This window comes from Aphelocoma coerulescens, chromosome 4 (genome assembly GCF_041296385.1).
Source record: "Aphelocoma coerulescens isolate FSJ_1873_10779 chromosome 4, UR_Acoe_1.0, whole genome shotgun sequence".
Lineage (NCBI taxonomy): Eukaryota > Metazoa > Chordata > Aves > Passeriformes > Corvidae > Aphelocoma > Aphelocoma coerulescens.
In genome coordinates this window covers 68,407,520-68,429,279 of record NC_091017.1, presented here as the reverse complement: position 1 = coordinate 68,429,279, position 21,760 = coordinate 68,407,520, and the positions used below count along the sequence as shown (strand labels likewise).

General features: G+C 39.3%; 1 protein-coding gene across 8 annotated transcripts in view; it reads left to right on the top strand.

Annotated features, from left to right (window-relative positions):
* The window catches only part of AFAP1 (actin filament associated protein 1), a 114,647-nt gene that overhangs the window by 87,414 nt on the left and 5,473 nt on the right, over window positions 1-21,760 (top strand). For 5 of the 8 annotated variants that reach the window (XM_069014511.1, XM_069014510.1, XM_069014512.1 and 2 more), the window contains 11 exons: window positions 487-571; window positions 3,789-3,938; window positions 7,174-7,385; window positions 8,774-8,919; window positions 12,427-12,544; window positions 14,002-14,259; window positions 16,013-16,127; window positions 17,372-17,536; window positions 18,110-18,300; window positions 19,036-19,197; window positions 20,943-20,993. In XM_069014511.1, the coding sequence (XP_068870612.1) occupies window positions 487-571; window positions 3,789-3,938; window positions 7,174-7,385; window positions 8,774-8,919; window positions 12,427-12,544; window positions 14,002-14,259; window positions 16,013-16,127; window positions 17,372-17,536; window positions 18,110-18,300; window positions 19,036-19,197; window positions 20,943-20,993 (1,653 nt within the window). The remainder of the gene's footprint in view (window positions 1-486; window positions 572-3,788; window positions 3,939-7,173; window positions 7,386-8,773; window positions 8,920-12,426; window positions 12,545-14,001; window positions 14,260-16,012; window positions 16,128-17,371; window positions 17,537-18,109; window positions 18,301-19,035; window positions 19,198-20,942; window positions 20,994-21,760) is intronic. The other 3 variants (XM_069014515.1, XM_069014513.1, XM_069014516.1) reach the window with 3 other exon arrangements.

The window sequence follows — 21,760 nt, the reverse complement described above, 5'->3', positions numbered from 1 at the left end:
CATCCCAGACCTCATGCACAACCATTACAGAATAATCAGTGCTAAAAATTTATTTCAAAAGTCTTATTTTTTTGCACATATTGAAAGTACTGAAGCACCTCATAGAAATGCATTATTTTCTGATAAGTTGTAATTGCATATGCATATATGAAGTATTCTTTAAAGATACAGCTTTTACCTTATTCGTATCTTATCAATCTAATTCCTTATTGCAACATTTAGTGTCTAGAAATAGATTTAAAATATTGTGAATTATGAATATTTCACTGTTTTTAATACACATTCAAATATATACTATTTTGTTGTTTCTGCGATTTTCTAAAGTGTCTAAAATGGAAGTTTTTACTATCTCCTAATTCTCTTCAAGTGGATGAGAGCTTGAAAGGGTGTTTTATTTCATAGAAAGCATATTTTTAAAGGGACTAATGACACTTATTTGATGAAGGTGCAAACACTGTATGTCAGCTAATCTCTTTGACCCTGCAGAAGCTGTCGTTCGAGAGGCCGAGCTCAGATGGGGAAGGTACTGTGGAAAATGGCATCACTACTGTGTGCAATGGTAAAGAACAAGGTATGTCTGGTGAAAGGAATGTGTGCATAGAGAAAGGAAATACCTCACTTTTATCTTTTCAAAAAAGGCACTAAATTTTTGGATGGTTTTATTAGATTCAATTTAACTTGAAAACTGAACTATATCAAGAAGGATTCCTTAAATTTTGGCATTTGATGTTATTGTGCAGGTAAAATCTGTATAATTAGTATAACCAAACAGAATATAGAAATTTTGATTTGGCCTTTTCTGTGTTCAAAAGTACAGTTTTTCAGAACTTTGGCGACCACTACAGGCAAGTAACAGGCTTTTTCGTAACTCTCTAGTGCAATATAAAGAGTGGTGTAAAGCTTCAAATCTATCATTAAATACTAGAAGGAAAGAATCATGCTTATTTATATATATATATTTTTTTATATGTATGTGTATGCACAGATACCTTCATACATAAACTATCATATTACATATGATTATTTATACTAACATAATAAAATATATATAGTCATGCAATATCAGTGAGTTTTTGAGTACATATGTGTATTATTTTGCATATGTTATTTTGGAGCCATGCACATTCTGTAGTCCTTATTCTCCAACAAAGGTAAATCTGAAATCCAGAGGGAGTTCTGGCTGAGTTATATCTAATACACTCAACACTTATGCTCTCTTTCCCATCCCCTGCCTTCTTCCACAAAGCAGAAGAAATTCTGTGGCTTCCTTAACTTGCCATGTAGCAGTGGTGTGGCTTAGATAAGACATTTTTCTGCTGCTGTTAAGTGAAGGGTAACGTGAGCTGCAGTGAGCACAATGTCAATACTGGCCTTGGTGCCAGTGCTGTCTCTCCTTTTGACTGACTCATTTCCCTTATCTTCTCTCTGGTTCATTTTCCAGCATTTCCTGGCTATACAGATCTCTGACATACCCAATGGTGTGGGACAATATCGGGGTTTGTGGTTTTCGGAAAGCTGTGGTACATTTTTAGATTTCACATTTTAAAATCTTCTATTAAGATTTCATAAACTGAAACCTGTGGAGAATCATCTGTGACCCAAAACCTGTGTTGATCACGATATCCAGAAGTACCTGGTGGCTCAGGTACCCTGCAGAAGGTGTGATGATGCAGCTGGAAAAGCAGCCCAGCTTAGGTGCCTCAAGGACGGTCATTTCAAATACCAGTGGCTTTTGAAAATTGACCTTTGGTACATAGTAGTAAAAATAATAGGTGTTAATGACTGCAAGAAGACTGAAATGTCCTTGATGAAGTTATGCTATGCATTTTTAAAATAATGGATAGGAAGCATTTAAGAGAGTACATGGGAAGGGAGGCTTCAGAGAATGATCATCTCCAGCTGGCACCGACTGCCAGCCTCTGCTCTGCTCTTACCAGCTGCTTGCTTTGCTATGGGGAGGGAAATGAGAATAAAAGGCTTTTGTGAAAAAAATCACTGGCAATTGGGCAATCAGTATATTCTTTAGATTCAGAAAGATAAGTGATGAAGACCTTATTTCTGCTGCCTCTCAGTTCTGCAGGAAAAAAAACAGCTATGTAGTGGGAAGACAGGACAACAAACACTAAAATGGGCTTATTCCACTTTCTGTTCCTGCTCATGGGAATGATTTCTCTGGGCTTCTGTCTCACAGAAATAAGATTTTCTCAGTCTCTGGCTTTTTTAGTGTTTTTCATCTTCTGCCCCTCAAGAGCTACAGTTGGCCTTTGGCTTCTTCTGTGTGGGATAGAAACCCATTTGAGTGCAGGTGCTGTGCCCCCCAGGCAGGGGTCTCTGAGCAGATTGGATGGGTGGCCTTCCTCCCTCCAGCGAGGAAGTCTGTTGCATGTTTGGAGAGCACAGTATAAGTTGTGGACATCCTTCCCTTGAAAAAGATAATTAGACCTGGATGTGTTGGAGTTGGCTTGGGGGCAGCTATTGGCACTTGCAGAGCTGCCCTCAGCACTGGCAGATTTGTACAGTCTTGGCTACAGATACAATTTCTAAATAATGTTCCATGATTGCTAACAATTAAGCTAAATATGATAAATTATCCCATGGTGAGTCCCAAACTGCTTCTCTATTTTCCGTGCATTCTTCTTCCCAGCTCATCAGTTCATACAGTCATTTCTCATATGAATGTTTTGTCCATTTTTTCCCTCAGTTTGTGCAAGTCCATAACCACTAAGTGTTCCCTGTTGCAAAAGGAATTGATACGTCAGGGATAAAGATAGAGCAGCTCAGTTAGTAACTATTTTAAATGTATTGTTCATCAAAATCAAATATCAGGGCCAGTTGATGGACATTTTCACTGCCCTGTCAGTTGGCAAAGAATTTTTCCTCTGTTGCCAGAATCCAGTTTAGGGCACTGAATGCAATTTCTGAAGTTTATGTTGTTTGTTCTGTTTTGCAAATAAAAGGCCTGTTTTTTTCTGAATCTGTTTAATCTTAGAAACTCTTTTTTCAAAAAAAAATGTGTTAGGATTTTAATCAGGTAGGCACTTTAAAAAACTATATTCATAGTCCTTGTCATATTTCATTCAACAGCTGAACATGCCTCAGTTCTCAGGGCTGTAATACTACTAGTATCAAATGAAGTTAGTGGAAGCACAGTCTGGATTTTAGCAAAATACCTCTTTTCAGCAGCTTTTTCTTTCCAATGGTCACAGAAATGGCCAACTTACAGCCATCAAATATTCATACTGATACCACTGATTTCTTAGTAGTTAATTCATAAGTCTTGTCTAAAATATCCATTGTGATAAGATCTCTTAACCTAATTGCACATAGCAGAAGTATTTTTGCTAAGCAAGCATATTCTGTCTCTTTTGTGTACTTAATTATTGAAGTATTTTGAGAGAAGTGTTCAGGAACGTTGAAGAAAACAGTGAAGAAATGTCTGACTGGATTTTTATTGTGTATATGAGCTAAATTTATATGCAGGTACTTCAGTCAGACTGATAAATTAGGTGATGACTGCTGTGGAAAGAGACTTGAAGCTTGATTAGATTAAATAAATTTGCAAGCTTGATTTTTATTCAAAAAGAAATCATTTTCAAAATGCCATGATTTTTATAACACAGAGGTTATTAGAGAGGACATATGATATTTGCCTCATTGAACTCTGCAACTTTTGTACAAATGTTTGTCTTGCACAGTATATTTTTGTCTGAACTTCTGTTTTTATTCAGGTTCTCTCTATTGGTTGGTGTGCACACACTACTAAATACACACTTCTGCTTTCTTAATAGTGAAGAGGAAAAAAAGTTCAAAAACGGAAGCCAAGGGCACTGTGACTAAAGTAACAGGGAAAAAAATAACGAAGATCATTGGTTTAGGAAAGAAAAAGCCATCAACAGATGAACAGACCTCATCAGCTGAAGAAGATGTTCCAACATGTGGTAAGTGACTTTTCTCCTTGAGTCTTACATCTGGATTGCTATTAAAACTTTATAGCATTCTAGCCTAGGAATTTGTCTAAAATTGCTTTTACTGCAATAATTCCTCCCCCAATATCAGAAGGATGGATCCAGATTGCAAGAGGGGTATTCAAGAGCTTGTCATTTGCAAATAGACTAAAATAATTTGACTTTTTAAATAAAATGGTAACACAGGCTCAGGTATCACTGCTCTATGCAGAAGTGAGGAGGAAGAGAAGTGTGAAAAAGATGCATAAAGAAATGAGCTGTTCTCAAACAAATGGTTATAAAATGAATATAGGCTGAACTATGAAATAATTTCAGGCTACAAAGTAGAAGAAGGTTCTTGGAACGTGATCAGGTCTTTTGTAGTAGATTGTGGTTAAGGTTTCATGGAATAGCAGACAGCAGTCAACTGGCCTCAACAAAAGTGATTTGAGTTTAATTATGGGTTCCTAAAGGGATACATATTGGACAAAATGAAGTAACAAATCTCTAGTAAGCTGTTTTAACTCTTAATTTTGATCATTCCATATGATGGCTATAGTGCTTGGCTGCACCAAGGAAGTGTATAAAAAGGCATGCATTAAATATTTGGGTTTTGTATCTTAGCTCTTAGGATTTGCTCACAGTTTGAGACTTTGTGCAATGCACTTAGCTGATGTCCTCACAGCTCTGCTATTTTAAAACAATGCAATATAGTTACATCTCCAACTTGTCTTTTGGTGCTTCAGTATTAAGTAACACTTCCATACGCGAATAAGATTGAACCCACTCTTCACCCAATCCCTTAAAAAGAAACCAGTTCCTTAGAAAGCTTTGAAGCAGTTGCACCAGATTCCGAGTTTGGATTTGACTTTTTAATTGACTAGGAAAACTTAGGGAAACCCAGAAGTCTGTGATTAGGGAGCACTTGACAGAACTCATAGGACCATGAAGTGTGATAGATGCCTGCCTGAGGTGATGGAAGCAGATCCATGGACCACCAGAGAGAATTTCATAGATCACAGGTGGCTTTCAAGCCACACTTTAGGAATCGTTCACATAAGCAAACTTTGATTAAATAAGTGTATGTATATGTGTCTATACATCAGCTAAGTACAGATGTGATTTATTGACCAAAAGAACAGCTGGGAAAAGCTGTGTCCAGCTAGCATTGTCTGAAGCATCTGGCCTCCATAAGGGCTCAAACTTCCGGGCTCTCATACTCCACTGATTACTCCATATAATATGGGAAGTCAACCACAGCTGTACAATCTAATTCCTCATATTTCTAGCATTAGTTTGGATATGGACATAAATACAGAGACAGCCATTACTATTTGCCTGCATTTGGCTCTACTCAACACCACTTGCAGATTTTAAAGGAAAATATAATGTCTAGGCTTTGGTCATTGCAGGAAATCTTTGCAGAAGCAGTTTCTCACCACCAGAAATTTGGCTCAGTTCAGTGCCCTCTGGGAGGCTGCTCCATAGTTGAAGGTTTTTACACTTTAGAAGCCTCTACCTCCCATGTACAAAGAGAAAATACCAGCAGGGCTGCAGGTGTCACCCAGCTAGAGTGGAAACTAAAACCCACCTGTGCTTGGAGTCATGGCAAAGCTCTTCCCTACAACATCACTGGTCCTAAACTGCCTGGACTGAGGTGCAGTGCTAATGCCCTGCATTAGCAGGGGACTCACTCGAGGCATTTTGGTCATGTCAGGTTGTGAAGGTTTAAGTAGAGATATGTGGAGGGAGAAGTGGGATCCTGTGTAGTTCGACTCTGAAGCAGAAAATTCTGGAAGAACTTTTCTGAGAGGTGCACTGGGAGCAGAGGGGAAAAACTGTCTGAAGTAAAGGACTCTCACTCCAAAACAAGCCATATCTGGCTTGCATGGGAAGTTTTTTTTTCATTTCTAGGGATTGTAATGTAATGCACAGTGATAACAGGGTTTTGTTACAGGAGGAGGGAGAAGAGCTGAAGAGTGTGATTATCACAAGGAGCCAAAACCAGAGGATTAAGCACATCCTCATTTTTTATAGCACCTTCCAAGATGTGCACAATTCTGATCTGCTACATCCTGTTGGATCACACTCTGACATTGGAACCATAATGTTGGAAGGAAAACCCAGAAAAATGAATAATAAGTCATAGTTTTAATGAAAACCAAAGACAGATCTCTCCAACAGGATTAAATGAAAATCATGTCTGAGATAGAAGACGATTTTTTAACCTCACTTCTGGCTTTTGCAAGATATCATTTCTTTCCCTCCTCATAGCCTGTTTGGAAGCAGCAACATGCTGAATTCATGTACCATTTGTAACATGGAAGCAAAAAGTAAAGGGTTTTGGGTTGTTTTTTTTTTCAATTCCCAAACTGTACTGAGGGAGGAAAAATGGGCGTTGCTTTGATTGTAAGGTTTGAGTCTGGAATGATTGTTCCTCTGGCACAGAGAAGGAAAACCACAAAACACTGTGTGGTTAATCATGTCATATGCCTAGACACTATATCGATATAGAGCATGGTAAGAAAAGTGGGTGGTTTTAAAAGACAATCTGTTAATGGCTTTTTAATATGTAGGGTACTGTATCGTATTTACTTCTTGGATTTTAAAAATTTTTGGTTTTAGTTGGATAGGTAACAAAGGTTGCCTTCTTTTCAGTTCTGGTTTACAAGTGTTGCAAACCATTCTTCTTTCTAAGTGAGATTATAACATAGAGCATCAAAACTTAGTAGGTCTTTTAAACACTGCTTTTGGATGTTACAGAAGATATTTCAATGCCTAATTATATTAATATTGAGCTGCGATTTTCCCGGAAAAATTTGGTCAGCCACAGTTGTCAGTCATTACCCACAGAGAGGCAGAGTGAGCACATTAGCTGTGTATGTACTGGTTGTTTTCAGTGTCCCTCTCCCATTCTTACTGAAGTCCTGGGGCCCTGTGTGCTCCTGCACATCCAGCTGCTGCAGGGACTGACACAGAACAGCCATTTGCACATAAACTGGATCACATATTTATATACTTTTTCTAGGTTATTGGCATGGTGAAAGTTTTCATTAGAAGAAGTGGGACAGGGTCATTTACTTCTCTTCCTAAAATCCATCTGGACTTTCTATTAGAAGAGGAACAAGTTATGTAAAGGCTAGCATTACACTGAGCAGTAAATTTCTTTTTTTTTTTCATTTTCAGAAGAAGTCAGGAGTAAAATATCTCACATTTCATTTTATTGCAGGATATCTCAACGTGCTCTCTAATAACCGCTGGCGTGAGCGCTGGTGCAGAGTGAAAGACAATAAACTCATTTTCCACAAGGACAGGACAGATCTGAAGACACACATTGTTTCTATCCCTCTCCGTGGCTGCGAAGTCATCTTGGGACTGGATTCGAAGCATCCCCTGACCTTCCGCCTGCTCCGGAATGGGCAGGAGGTCGCTGTGCTTGAGGTACAATAGCTGTGACTTGTAGGAACTCCCACAAGCTGACTTAGAGAAGCACTTGCATACAACCTGTGTCTGTCCATTCAAAAAAAAAAAAATCTTTGGAAAAATCTTTAGAGCTGAAAAATATTGGAAGGAGAAAAGAAAAATGTTGTAGACAAAGAAAGAACTGAGATTAAATGTAGTTCAGAAATCTTCTCAGTAAAATACTTTTCTCTGCACTGATGTTCGTGTTGCCTTGGTATTAAAATATCCCTGCTCCTTCTCTAGGCACACTTTTTTATCAGGGATATAAGTACTTTGGGTAAATAACTTTGCAATAATTAAATAATGGATTACTGTAGATGGGAGTTCTAAAACTCTTAACTTTCATTTGTCTGCTCTTTATGTGAACTCCCTTTGCTCAGTCTGTGTCTGTATTAATACAAGTGTGCAGTTAAGAAAATGCAGTGTGCCAGCAGCCTGGTGTTCTCTTGACGCTCCTCACAGGCACACATCTTCCTCTGTGTTAAGTGGGTCAGGATATTCATCATATTTATTTATTCATCATATTTTAAAACCTGAAATGAGAAGACACTTAAAGCCAACTATAATGAGGATATAGCAGGAGGCAACCTTTTGCTTTCAGTGGTAGGACAGGCACTTTGACTGCTTTGGGTTTCTGACTACAGGTTGTATCTCCTGTCCTTGTAACCATACCTGTTATATGATAGCAGTTCAAAGAACTTGAAAATCCAGAAAAAATATCAAAGAACTGACAAATTGTTGTCTTTCCCCTGCTACTTTTATCCATTATTTGTTTTGCTACTTGTCACTTTTGAATTGGTGACTTGAAGCAATTAATAATTATTTTAATGTTATTAATGCTTTTACTTGTGTCATCAGGAAAATGAATACCATCATCTAGACAAATGTAGTAAAATTTTTCAAAAAGTAATGTTAAAATCTCCTCACTATTTCATTCCCTCTTCCCTCTTATTCCTGTTTAGCAGTAACACTTTCTTCTCGGGAGTCATGCTATCTAAAAATCCCCCAGCCTAACATAGGAAAATAATTATGTTAAAGCTTTCAATATTCTGAAGTCTAAAACAAGCATTACTTGAACCTAAATCCACTAGCCTTAAACGATTATTTTTTTCTTCTTTTTTGTGGATTGCCCACTTTGTGTTACATCATAACTGATGAACACATAGCTTACTTAAAGTGCCCTCCTTCTAGCAAAGCAGATTTAATATGAAATCCTGGGGTTTTTAGGAGTTCAGCAGAGTGAAACCAGAGCCTCTTGTACAATGTGGTAGCAATTTGTCAACCAAGAAGAATGCATGTTTTTGCAATAATGCTCAGCCCAGTGGCAGAGCAAAGACCTGACCCATGTTCTTACCCTCTCCTCGCAGGCCTCCTCCTCTGAAGACATGGGCAGATGGATAGGAATTTTACTGGCAGAAACGGGGTCTTCAACAGATCCTGGAGCTCTGCACTACGACTACATCGACGTGGAAATGACGGCGAGCGTCATCCAGGCTGCGAAACAGACCTTCTGGTGAGAGGTGTTCAGCTCCCCGGCTGTTTCCAGTGCTCTGACAATTTCTATCCATATATTAGCTCCACTGCCAGCACAGCTTATCAAAATCCGCCTCCCCCTTTGCCAGATATTGAACTCCTGAAGTGTTTCAGCATTGCAGCATGTTAGATGTGTTCATGATTATTGTGCTGGAATCCTGCTAAGTTCTGTAAAAGATGCAAGGCACTATGCAACTTTACTCAAATCTTTACCAATTTTTTCAGTAAGTGCCATTACCAAATGCTGTATTATAATATTTTATTTTGCTTAAAATCTTAGAACCATCCCTGGAAGACAACAAATATTCTGAAATATGCAGCTATGTAATTCACATTTATTGGCTGCATTTGCTGTACATATAGGGAAATATACAGCATATTATTGATCAATATATGCTGCACACTCACAGTGTATAGCAAATATGAATCTTGCATAGACACATAATCAGTGTTTCCTTCTCAAGTTCTGATTAATTAAAAATTTTATCAAGCTCACCTCAGTCCAGGTAATTTCTGGTGTTTAATACAGGAGGTGGAAATTGGGAAAGGTGTCTCAAGGGTGCAGCATGGAAGCTGCTTAAATTGCAAATCAGTACAGTGAATTCCCCATTACTGATCCTGTGCTAAAAGGAGTAATGCATACTTAGCATAAACAGTGATTTACATGTTCAAATCATTTTAGGCATTAAATAAGTCTTTGTTTGGAAAAGACCATCATTTTTCCTTGGTTAGATGAATTTTTAGAAATGGGAGTGAAGAAACAGTTGGGACAGGGGGGTTGCCCTGCTGCAGTTGTTCCCTGTGGTCAGAAAGTGGGTGGCCTAAGAAGACAGCTGGCAAAGGCATCATCCCTCATCCTGCTGCAAGATGACACTCCCCAGACTAATTTGGAATTTGTGTGACTTAATACATTAGAGAATCACACTCCATCTGCCCGTCATGACTTTAAACAAATAGAAAATGAAGAAAAAAAAAAAAGAAAAAAGTTTTGGAGTTTTCCAGAAGAAGTTCCTAGGGCCATTAGCTAGGTGCCAAGAGAAGTTAACACGGGAAAATGCCCAGCTTCAATCAGAGTCTGGTCTGAATGTCTTCTGATAGAAATCAAAGTGGTTCAGTGTTACCACAAGCCCAGTTTTGTGAAAACCAAATTTTGGTAGAATTAAAATGCACTTAGCATGCAGACTTACGTTAATATTTGTTTAAAAGTTAATAGGGCTCAAAAGGTTTATCCTGTGTTGACATATATTTTTGCTTCAGTCAGTATCTAGCAATAACCACATTTAAGAGTAGAGTGGTAACCTTTTCCCCCTGAATTCTGCATGGCTTTCCTTTTCTGCACAAATGTGGTACTAATTGGAGCCAAGTGAAAAAACATATGCAACTAGACCACATGTTAGAAAGGAACATCAAACAACTTGCAAAATAGCAGAATTTCCCTGTTAAGAAATAGTTAAAATTCATTGGGTGTCTTTAAGAGCCTGTAAGGGCTTGCTGATAAGCAACAGAGTAGCTGTCTGCTGATTTTCAGCTACTGCTAGAAAATGAGGAGAAATTACAGTGATACTTAAATGTTAATGAAATACTACATTTGCCCTTTATAGAATGAATATCACTATTCCAAATTAGATGCAGTTATCATTAAAGCTTAGTTTGTAAGTCACTTTAGATTATTGGTTATTCACTTCCTAAGATTGATGCTTTTCAAAACTATCTGCTCCTCATTAATAGCCCCATCAATTTCCTTCGTCTAAATCATTAGATATCTAGGAAAAGCTGAAGTGCTTCCAGGCAAGTTTCTCCATTTTCCTTCTGGAAATTTCCAAATACAATTAACTTGTGTGGATGCATCCAAAAACATGATTAATGAGGATTACTGAAATAATGATCATGAATTGTTTCTAGCTACTTAGATAAATCTTACCTTCCTTTGGTGGTGGAAATAGTTACTACAGGTGCATGAGATGCCACTAATGAATATCCCAGCTTTCAGACATGGTTATTGTGTATCACTGTAATTGGAGCCTCTTAGCTAGAAAAAAATACAGCAACAACTCCAAACACAGTTCTTCAGGCCAACCAGAAACACTTGAGCAATGCTCTTCCTTAAGAACAGTAAACAAATGCAGACCTTTAATAATGTCTAGTAAGGTATAAGTTACGGTAAAGTTGAAAACATTTTTATCATGGAATTTTCCTTGGGCTTTTTGAGGTTAGTTTGTTTGAAGTAAGAAAAGCTTCTCTCTAATGATTTTTCCACCCCTCACACTGCCCTGAAAGGTTCACACAGAGCTGGGCAGGTTCGTCCCTCCTGTGAGCCCAGGTCTCCCGTGGCTCAGGTGAGCCTCAGTTCTCCCTCTTGAATGAGAAATTCAATGGACTCCATGTTATTCCAAAGCCAAAAGAAAGCAACTGTTAAAACCACAGCATTCCTGAGCTGCTGCCAGTGCTACAGAAGACCCTCTCTGCTTTAGCAGTGCTTTATCATATTTTATGAATGTCAGCACAGACTCTGAATAGTGCCATTGTTTGGGATGGAAAACATTGTTTTCCCATTCACGTACACCTGAAACTACAGGAAAGGAATTATTTGGGATCTCACTCTATACCTTATTCAATTCCAGCAGTTGCTACAAAGGAAAACTCACCCTTGGGGTCATTATTGCTGTCAGGCATGACTCTGCTTTTTTCTGCATTGTTAGATCCTTGCAAACCTGATTTAGTTCTTGATATCTCATGTGCTGTGCAGAATTCCAGTAAAATAAGCAACAGTCTTGATTGGGACATGATAAAGGGAAAGAAATTAAAATATATTATATATATATGTATATCCCTTTTGAAATTTCCAGAGGACTCAGGTCCACCATGTGTTACAGAGCAAGAATGAGCATATAGAGTATTTGCATGCACAGTTACCCAGGGAGAGTTGGGAAGCATAGTGCCATAGCCAGCCAAAATATCTGATATAGAAAAGAAAAATTCCCAGGTTTTGAGGAAGTAATTATTCAGGAAATTTTGATAGATATAAGTTAGATTTCATTGAAATTCCGTGGGTTTTTTTCAAATTTTTGCTGGATTTGATTCTTGGTTATCTCATTTCCTAAGTTTGCATCCTCCTGAGCATACATGCACACAGAAACACCTGCTTCTCCTCAGTGCAGACAAGGGAATGTTTCTGGGACCCTGGCAGGCTGGTGTATAACAGAGATCAGCAGGTTCCCATGTAAACATGCCACTGAGCAGTTACAGCTGTTGCCCTCCTGGCCTTCAGGCAGTCGTATCCCCACTGTAAGAATGGAGAACAGGAACATATGTTGTGTTATTGGCTGTACCAGCAATGTGTGAGTAGCAAAGAAAAACTGCCCTGAAGAAAGTGAGAAGCTCTGTGCTTCCAGGCTACATAATCAGGCATGGGGAATATACCACTGAATCACCATTTAGGCCTAAGTGTAAGTGCTGGTTTTTATTATTTTTACTTTGCATTTTTCAGTTTCATGAACAGGCGAGTTATATCTACAAATCCGTACCGGGGAAGCACTGCCAACGGCTACGCCTGTCCAAGTGGAATGGCACTTCATTATGATGATGTTCCCTGCATAAATGGATCGGTAAGAATTGAATGTGCACAGAACAAATGGTTTGCATGTGTTGAATGCGTGGACATCTGAAAATTGTATTATCTAAAGATCCTCACTGGGCAGTTTCCAGATGAACTCATATGTTTTTGATTGGGGGTTGCAAACTCCTCTCACACCTATAGAATATATGGGCATGGGACATATTGTTTACATTAACCTGCATGTGAGCCAATGTGCATTTGGAAAGCAGTTACCTATTGATGATTTGTTGCCAAGTCCTTGAATATAATACTCTCTCAAGGAGGTATTTTTTACATCACACTGGAACGGGCAAAATTAGGGACTCAGTTAATTTTTGATGTCTGTTGAAAAAACTTCTCAGTCCCTGTGGCTGTGTTCCTGAGGACTGCAGGTGCTGCTTGTCCCAAAGAAGAACCACGGTGGTCATTTCCATCTTCATAAATTGCAGAGCTGATCATAGGCAGATGTGTAATAGGATTTAACATTTAGTGGATGCTACCCAATAGCAATATATGGTCCTCAGGAACATTTACAGGGGAGTTAAGCCCATGTCAGCTCTTAATTCGTGCTGTTGCATAAAGGCCTCACTAAGGGCAAACTCAAGAGAAATTAAGAGTTTCAAAGTGTGAAATGGACTGGACATTCAGTCCTCCAATATGTCAGTAATGTCAGAAAGAAGTTAGAAGTTAGAAATCCCCTCTTGGGAACAGTGCATGATCACTCGTGTGGAGAGCAGTCTCTGTGTACTTCTTGGATGTGCTCACCAGTGTACTGCCATGGCCAGGATGGGTTAAGGAAGGATATTTAGCAACCCAGGTTGGTTTTTTTTTAAGGTTAATCAGCTGAATCACTGGAGTACTATTGTTGAACTTTGCATTTTTCTAAAAAAAAAAAAAAAAAAAAAAAAAAAAAAGAGCTATTTTAGTTCTTGTAGCTCAGAATAATAAATCTCCATCAAATAAAATGTAGTGCTAGCATACCAGCAGCTGATATTCATGGGAAAGACATGCAGCCTGAAGAAATTAGAAAAACAAACTAGAAAAAACCCTCTTGGTTTCTGATAGCTGGTAGGCCATATTACTTTTAACAACTCATGTACCAGATATAATCCCATGGATTCATCTGTGTAAACTGTGAGTATCCCTGTTAACACAGTCTGCCTGTGCCCCCTTGGTGCTAGAGCTACCAGCTGAAGGTGCAGTCCATGGAACAGCGAGGGTAGTAGGTGTGCTTATACTATGGAACATGCTCAGGGCTGAGGCTGTGAGCCATGGAATGCAATGCTTGCTTTCCACACTGGAAATAAATACCCCCACTTCCTAAATAATTTAAGTGCAGGTAGTAATTGTATGCTTGCTAAGCACTAGGGGCTTGCTACAGTCCAAAGCATCACTAATGTTTTAATTTCACTTAGGAGGTTCTGCATGGCGTATTGTTCACTAACTGCTGAGGTGTGTGTGTTGCAGTGGGAACCAGAAGATGGCTTTCCTTCTTCTCGTAGCAGGAACATTGGAGAAGAAATGCTTTATGATAACGCAGGCCTGTACGATAATTTGCCGTCTCCAAAAATCTTTGCGCGCTATCCGCCAGCTGACAGGAAACCCAATAGGTTATCTACTGACAAACTCTCCTCTAACCATTACAAATACCCTGTCTCATCCAATCTGTCTTCTGCTCAGTCTGTCACTAATACCTCTGCTGTGGGGAGGGGATCTGGCTCGCAGGTACTGTACTATTTAATACTTAACAAAGCTTTTTATTTGTTGGCTGTTCTGTTTGTCTGGTTGTTATCTGAAGGGACTATTAAATTCCCTTAGTGTTAGCACTGAAGTGCCTGGAGTTTAGTTATGAGCCCACTGCAAATGAAGGAGGTTTGCAAAATTGTAAATTCCAGTGTGGAAGTAGTGGTACTTGGGAAAGGCTTTCCCCACATGTTCTTGATGATTTATCAATTGTGAATAATAAGAAAAAAATAAATGAGACCTTCCGCACTTAACCTGAATGAATGTCTAGCTACCTTCTGGCTCCTCAGGCAGAGATGTCTTCAAAAAAAAGATAGGTGAAATATGACCTGACTGTGACAGCAAATTTGGCTCTTTAGAATTATACTAATCTATATATCCTATATATTATGGTTATATATTTTGTGAGTATGCATATATATAATAACTTGATGTTATATATTTAGTAAATTATGTTGTTTATATTCATATATACTATCTTTATATTACTGCCTGTTATTTTCTTCCCCATAAAAAAAAAAATAAGCCTCTGTCTGCTGCTTTCTGAGGGTGGCTTCAGGCTTTAGTACCTTAGCTTGAACATGAACCTACAAAGTCCTGTGTGCTCAGCCTTGTAGCAGATGGGCACAACCCAGCAGGGGAGCAAAGCAAGTCTTGCTCACAGCTATGCCAGGAACCTCTCAGAGCCTTTAGCTGGTCTCTGAAAGCTGGTCATTGACATAAACCTGTGAATATATCACAGTGATGGGTGGTTTTCAATCTAATCTGACAAGGAACAGTTAGATAAGTGTTTCCCTTGTATAAGGTACCTGTCATACTGTGCATTAACTCACTTAACCCTTACAGAAACCTCATATTGGAATATTAGAATTCAGTGAAGTTGCAGAATTGGAGGTGGACATGAGCAATAAATTACTGCAGCAGCAAGCTTCTCAGTGCACTCTCAATTCAGTCCTCACAAACTTTTGGAAGCAGGAGAACAGAGCATGGCACACATATGCCCTGTGCTTGGCTGGAGCATACTCCATGGAAACACCATGATTAGTCAGGACAGGGTTGTCTTCCCTGGGTTCAATTCATTGCAGTGAGCCATCTAAATGGAAACCCCTTGAACATGAAATGTTCTGTTCCTGGTAAACTTGTGAGACTGTCTGGCCATTATGAGAGGGTTTTTTAAGTAAGAAAAGCTTTTAATTAGTAGCTAGAAATTGTATAAGGGGTAAACAATATGTTAACCCCTAGCACTTAAAAACATGTCATAATTATATTGTTTAAAAAAAAAAAATAAATCCACCACAAGGATGGCAAGGACATATAGTAAATAGGAAAGTGTTGAATTTTTGTTTGGCAAACCCTGGTGGATTTTCTGTATGAAATTATCTCTGACAAACTTGTCAAGAATCCTAACTGAAAAAATTTTTCAAAGGTACATTTTTTTCTGCCTTGCAATAGCTTTCTTAATATTGAGATCCAAACACCTTGGAAACCATGATGCTGCCAGAGACGGGGAGTTCATCCCCCTGTTATCCTGTGATTGCTGGCACGGCTCCCACTGAGCAGGCAGCTCCCAGAGGCACCTCTGGAGGAAGCGCCGTCTCCAGCTCAATCAATGTGCTCTATTAAGACTCTCGGAGCAAGCGGCTTTCTGTCAAGATCTGCCCTTGATGAAAGGGTGAAAGTAATGCCAGTGGCACAGGAATAGCTGGAGCCCATTTGTACTTTTGTTTTCAAACAGTTTAAAGGCAAGAAGCCTCCTGTGACTACTAATGGGATCGCCGGAAAAGCAAGAACTTTAAATAGCCAGCCGAAGAAACCTGAAACAGTTTCCTGTGTGAAACGCACTGCATCCAGTAAGTATCTGTCCTCACTGCTGCCTCACTTGGGAGTGGAGTCAGGAGGGTAGCCAAAAGACCTCTTGTCTTAGTAGACAAGGTAAAGAACCCCTGTGGTTCTTGTGGGGCTGAGAGGCTGAGGAGGAGATGCCACCAAGACTTTGAATAGGAGATAGATTGGTCGCTTAACTCCAGCCACACCACACAAGAAAAGGGTGTCATATGGGAGAATGATAAATATGAAATGTGGACTCATGGCTGCAAAGTCATGAGGACAGCAGGGAACAAAAGGGAATACTGACTTCACATTTGGGGCAGAGAGGAATTGTGTCTTCCTGTTGGAAAATGAGGATGAGAAGCCGGTGTAGACATAAGAACACTGTGTTATTCAAAAGTGGACTTACTAATGAAGTCTTACTTAAGAGGTTGTGGATTTAATGGTAATAAGAAAAATTTGTGCTAGACTTTAGGATAAAAGTAGCTTCTAACTGACTAAAACTGGCTTAACAACTCTTTGTCAGGAATGATTTCATATCATAGAGTTTGCCTTTAGATATGCAACAGACAAAGTGAGATCACTTAGCTGACCTATCTTCTTTGAGCCTGCAACTGGAGCAAAGGTATAGAGGGCACTGTGATATGAAATAGACCACAAATGTAAGCCATGAAATGAAAGCATTTGTACGGGAAATTAAAAAAGAAAAAGAAAGCTGTCAAGAATCAAAGAAGTGTGAACATCTTTGTATCTCTTAGGTCAGAAAAGATGTGCACTTGAAGTAGGAATGAAAGCCAGCCAAAAGGCCAAGCAGGTAGTTTTTCCTCTGACCCTTCCAATTAAAAATGAAGGGTTTGTAGCCGGAGAGGAGCCTCTTTTCCATCGTCTGAACTACAGAGAAAGGCAAGGCTATTTTTCAGAACCAGTGTTCTGTAAGGTAACTGGTATTTCTCATCTTCCTCATGTAAATATAGAGAACAAACTCTCTCCCATATCATTGTTGTAGCTGTGCAGCAACACTGCTGAACTTGGCAGAAATCATGGACCTTGAGAAAGAGCCAGTGGAAGAGGAATGGCAAACCTTTTTCTCAAACCATAGAACTATAGAATGGTTTGGGTTGGAAGGGAGCCTTGAAGATCATCTAGTTCCAACAACCCTGCCATGGGGAACCATAACATGCTTCATGTCATGTTTATTTTCAGGGAATAGTTCAGCATTGTACTGTTAGTTTAAACCCTAATTTAAGAAACAATCTAACACATGCAGATGCAGAGCAGTACAAATACGGCAAGAATCGTGTGGAGGCAGATGCAAAGAGATTACAAAGCAAAGAGGAGGAGCTGCTAAAGAAAAAAGAAGCCCTTCGGAATAGGCTGGCCCAGCTCCGGAAAGAGAGAAAAGATCTGCGTGCTGCCATTGAAGTCAATGCTGGTATGAGGTGCTTTTTTGTGCTGAATTCTCACCTGAGAATTAGGCTTAATTATCCAAACAGCTTTGTATTCTGTGCTGAAGACATGTCACCCTAAACAAGGTGTGGTTTTGATGCTGAGCAATACTGTGTAATGTCTGAATTTGCTTTCTATATAGACACAAAATGTGTAAGATAAAAATACATATTGTGTCAGTGTGTATACTTATTTTATATATGTGCATGTATGTATACACATGTAAGGAATTACACTGATGAGAATTTCAGATAAGCAGAACATGGGAATAATTTTTTTGTGACTAGCTAATTATATTTTTATGATACAGAAAAATAAAAAAAACAACACTGATTTGAAACCAGATTAGTTATCTAGGAATGACACTTGATAGAAGGCATTTGATTTATGTTGCTAAGCTTTTTTACATGAAAAAAGTGTTCTGTGTAAAGTACCTAATTTTTGTTTCATGTCACTGATATTTAGAGGCCTTGTTTCCTTACTTTTTAGAAAGAAAATAATTTCTTTAAGTGTCAATTTAACCTTTTTATTGAAATAATAAAATTGCTCTGAATGACAGGCAGGAAGACCCAAGTGATTCTTGAAGACAAGTTAAAGAAGTTGGAAGAAGAATGTAAGCAGAAGGAGGCTGAGCGTGTAAACCTGGAGCTAGAACTGACTGAGGTGAAGGAGAGCCTTAAGAAAGCCTTGGCTGGTGGCATCACACTGGGCTTGGCCATTGAACCCAAATCAGGAACATCAAGTCCACAGGTAGGCAAAGCCATTAAACTTGCAAATCCCAGTACCATGGGCTGTGCTCATGGAGTGCTCAGCCTTCTCAGCTCCAGCAAAAATGAATAGGAATGAGAGTTTTATAATGGTTTATTACACCCAAGAAATAAGAGCAGTATTAAATGCCTTTCTGTGTTATTTACATTTTCTACAACAGCAGGGATCAGGTAGACATGGGAATCACAGGCAGTAAGTGTTGGGATAACATGCAAAAGCCAACATCTTGTTGTCCTTGGTGGTTATAGAAGTGCAGGAACCGAGCTACTGCTCCAGCCCAGGGAGATTTAAATGCACCAAGTCATCATGCAGTGATGGAGACCTGCTTGTGCTGGTCCCTTATCAGCTGCTGTCACACTTTGCCAGGGCTACATCTCCCACATTCACGGTGGAGCTTGGCAGTCCCAGCTTGTGCTATAGATCTGTGTGTGAAGCAGCCATCACATAAGAGAGGGATACATCAGTTCCTCTGGATTATCCATAGTCGTTTAATCAGACCCACTGCTGTTTAACAGAAAAGAAACTTCCATTTTCATCACATAGCAGTCATGCACATTGGTTTTTTTCTTTTGTCCTAATCAGTTTTTCATTTATCCATCATTATTGTGAATATAGTTTCGTTTAAAAAAAGATCTGTAGTTCTGAATCTAAACTAGAAAGTACTGCACGTGTGACTACTTGGAGGAAACTCAACACAGGCTTTTCACTCTTCATTAGTCTCCAATTTTCAAGCACCGAACTTTGGAAAACTCTCCAATCTCCAGCTGTGATACCAGTGATACTGAATGCTCCATCCCTGTGAACAGTGCAGCAGCTCTGAAGCGACCTCCTTCATCAAACAATTCTCCATGTCGAGGCCATGTCCTTCGAAAGGCAAAGGTGAGAGAACTGATATCTAATTTTCTTTTTCTGTGCTTTTTCATACTTTCTTACAAAGTCTTATTTAGCCTTAAGGAGAGAATAACTAAATTATTTGTATTACTACATAAATACTGCTGGTTTGGGGAACCTTTTGCAGAAGAATTGGTAAGTAGTTTGGGAGACAGATTTGACTCTCATTCCATGTTTTTCTTTGTTGCTTTATAGATTTAATTTGCAAGGTAAGTGGTCTGTGGTGTAGACAGTCCATGTGTCCACTACTCTGTGTAGCAGAGAAATGGTTAAAAGAGCACTGTTATAGTAAGTGATTAGAAATGGCACAAGATTGGGTCTGATCTTTTCCAGCCAGTGCAAGGATGGAATAGATGTACATTATAATAAATAACAATGTGTTGTGCAAGTATCCACTCAATGTACATTAAAAGTAAAAGTTGAATTATTTTAATTTAGTCTTGCAAGTACCAGGCTGAAGTTTGCCATCCTCTTGTATTGTTACAGTTTTCTGATTTTTGTGGTTTAGTTTAAACGGGATTTGTATGACCATTCTTCTGGGCTAAATTTGCTGGCAGCATAAGCATGTGGGCAACACATAAGCAAGGGTGACAGTATTAGTGTTGGGCTCAAGCTTTTGTTTATTTAGTAGTTCACTGCTAGTTGTAATTATAAATGGTAATAATCATAAACACTTGTCTTTCATGCAGGCGATTTCCTTTTTTCATTGATGTCTTCTGTATCAGGATTTCTTCAAGTAACTTTTGTTACATGTATTCAGTGATTATATGCATTTCCAGTGTCTGAGCATGAGCTTGGAGCCTAAATGTAGTACTGAAAAATCAGCATCTCAAAAAATTATTTTATTATTAAATTATCATAATGGAATTTTTTCTCTTGCTATACCTTTTGTGAGAGCTTTCTCACCCTTCTTCTACCCCCTTTCTGTGGACATCAACTGCTTTTTCTTGCCAGTTAGCCTGATTCTTTTAAATCCAACTAAGAATAATTACACTCGGCCTAATAGGTTTCAGTTCTAATCAACTTTGATGTTTGCAGCTTATGTTGCAAACCTGAAGAAGGATTTATGTGCTCTAAAGCTTATCTGCGTATTCCAATTATACCCTAATTTGTCCCATAATGATATCATCTCTAACTGTACTCTTTGTCTGAGATGTGGATGTTAGCTCAGCAATACTCAGGGAATAGCAGAGGACAGTCCTTGCAAATGGATTTGTGCTGGACAGGCACATTAAATCCAGCTGTCTAATTGTTACAGCTGGAGAAACCAGGGCACTGTAAAAACATAAACATTTTTGGTGTAAAGAATACCTTCCAGCTATAGGACATTCTTATGCCCAGCATATACCATACAGGAAAAACCCAGCTGTGTTTTTTGGTGTCGGTGTGTTTTGGATGGCACAATAAGCTGGTCAAGCTTTTTAGCAGAGGAATCTTGGACATAGGATTAGGCTAATCAAAAAGGATATGGAGCAACTAAGCCTGTTTTTCCCATGCTGAGAAAAATAACTCAAAGTATCCAATTCAGCTTTAACAGCTTTTTCCTAAAACCTCATGCACTAAATATTAAGAGTGAAATTTTGCTGAATTAGATAGTGCAACCCAATCTGTTCTCAGCCCATTGGCAGCCACAGCTGCCATCAGGTGCACATCTGCAGCACGCCCCACGCTCGGGGGTTGCTGTACATGTGCGGGGGTGGAATTTGGCTCTCAATTCTTTTGGCCTTTTGCAGTTGCGAGTGAGCCCAGGCCTTGTAGATGTGGCTCAGGAAAGGGCGTCACACGTGAGTATCCCAGAGCAGAACTTGGCTCTCCACGCATGGATGTCAGTGCAGTTTGTGGGAGTGAAACAGATTCCACGCCTGTGCTTGCGCTTGCATCTCCAGCAGCTGGCAGATCTCCCGATGCTATGAGGGAGTTGTAGAAACATTCAAAATGTCAGAATACATTTTTTTTCCCCCTGGTATGTATTTGAATGCACTGAATACCTCCCTTCTTTCCCTTTCCCTGCACGGAGGATGCTGAGCCTGTCACCTGCCAGCCTTGTGTTTGCAGCCACCCTCGTGTCACGGCCGTGCTCACCAGCCAGCAGCACTGTGCGTGTGCTGGGGCAGCTGCTGCTGCTCTGTGCCTCTGTGCCCTGCACAGCCCAGCCTGGGAGGGGACGTCAGGCACCTGGGACGGCAGTTTGGGAAGCTGGGCTGCCAAAAGCTTTCTCCTCTCAGATACACTAACATTAGAAGGAAGTACAGAGAGAAGCAGTAAGACAGATCTAGTGTTAACGAACAGCAATTTGGGGATTGGCTGTTCAGGACATACACTGTACATACATACATATATGCACACATATATTTGAATCTTTAAACTTTTCTGTTTGCAAGTATCTTTACTTTTTTTTTTAGAAGGTAATTATGCGTACTTTTAAGAAGCCAGAAGGCATTTTAATTGCAATTTTGTCTAATCTGTACTTGGCTAGAAATGGAGACTGTAATTAAAATATGGAAAACAATATTCTGCGTTAGTAGTCCTCGAGAAGTAAAAAGATTCAAAT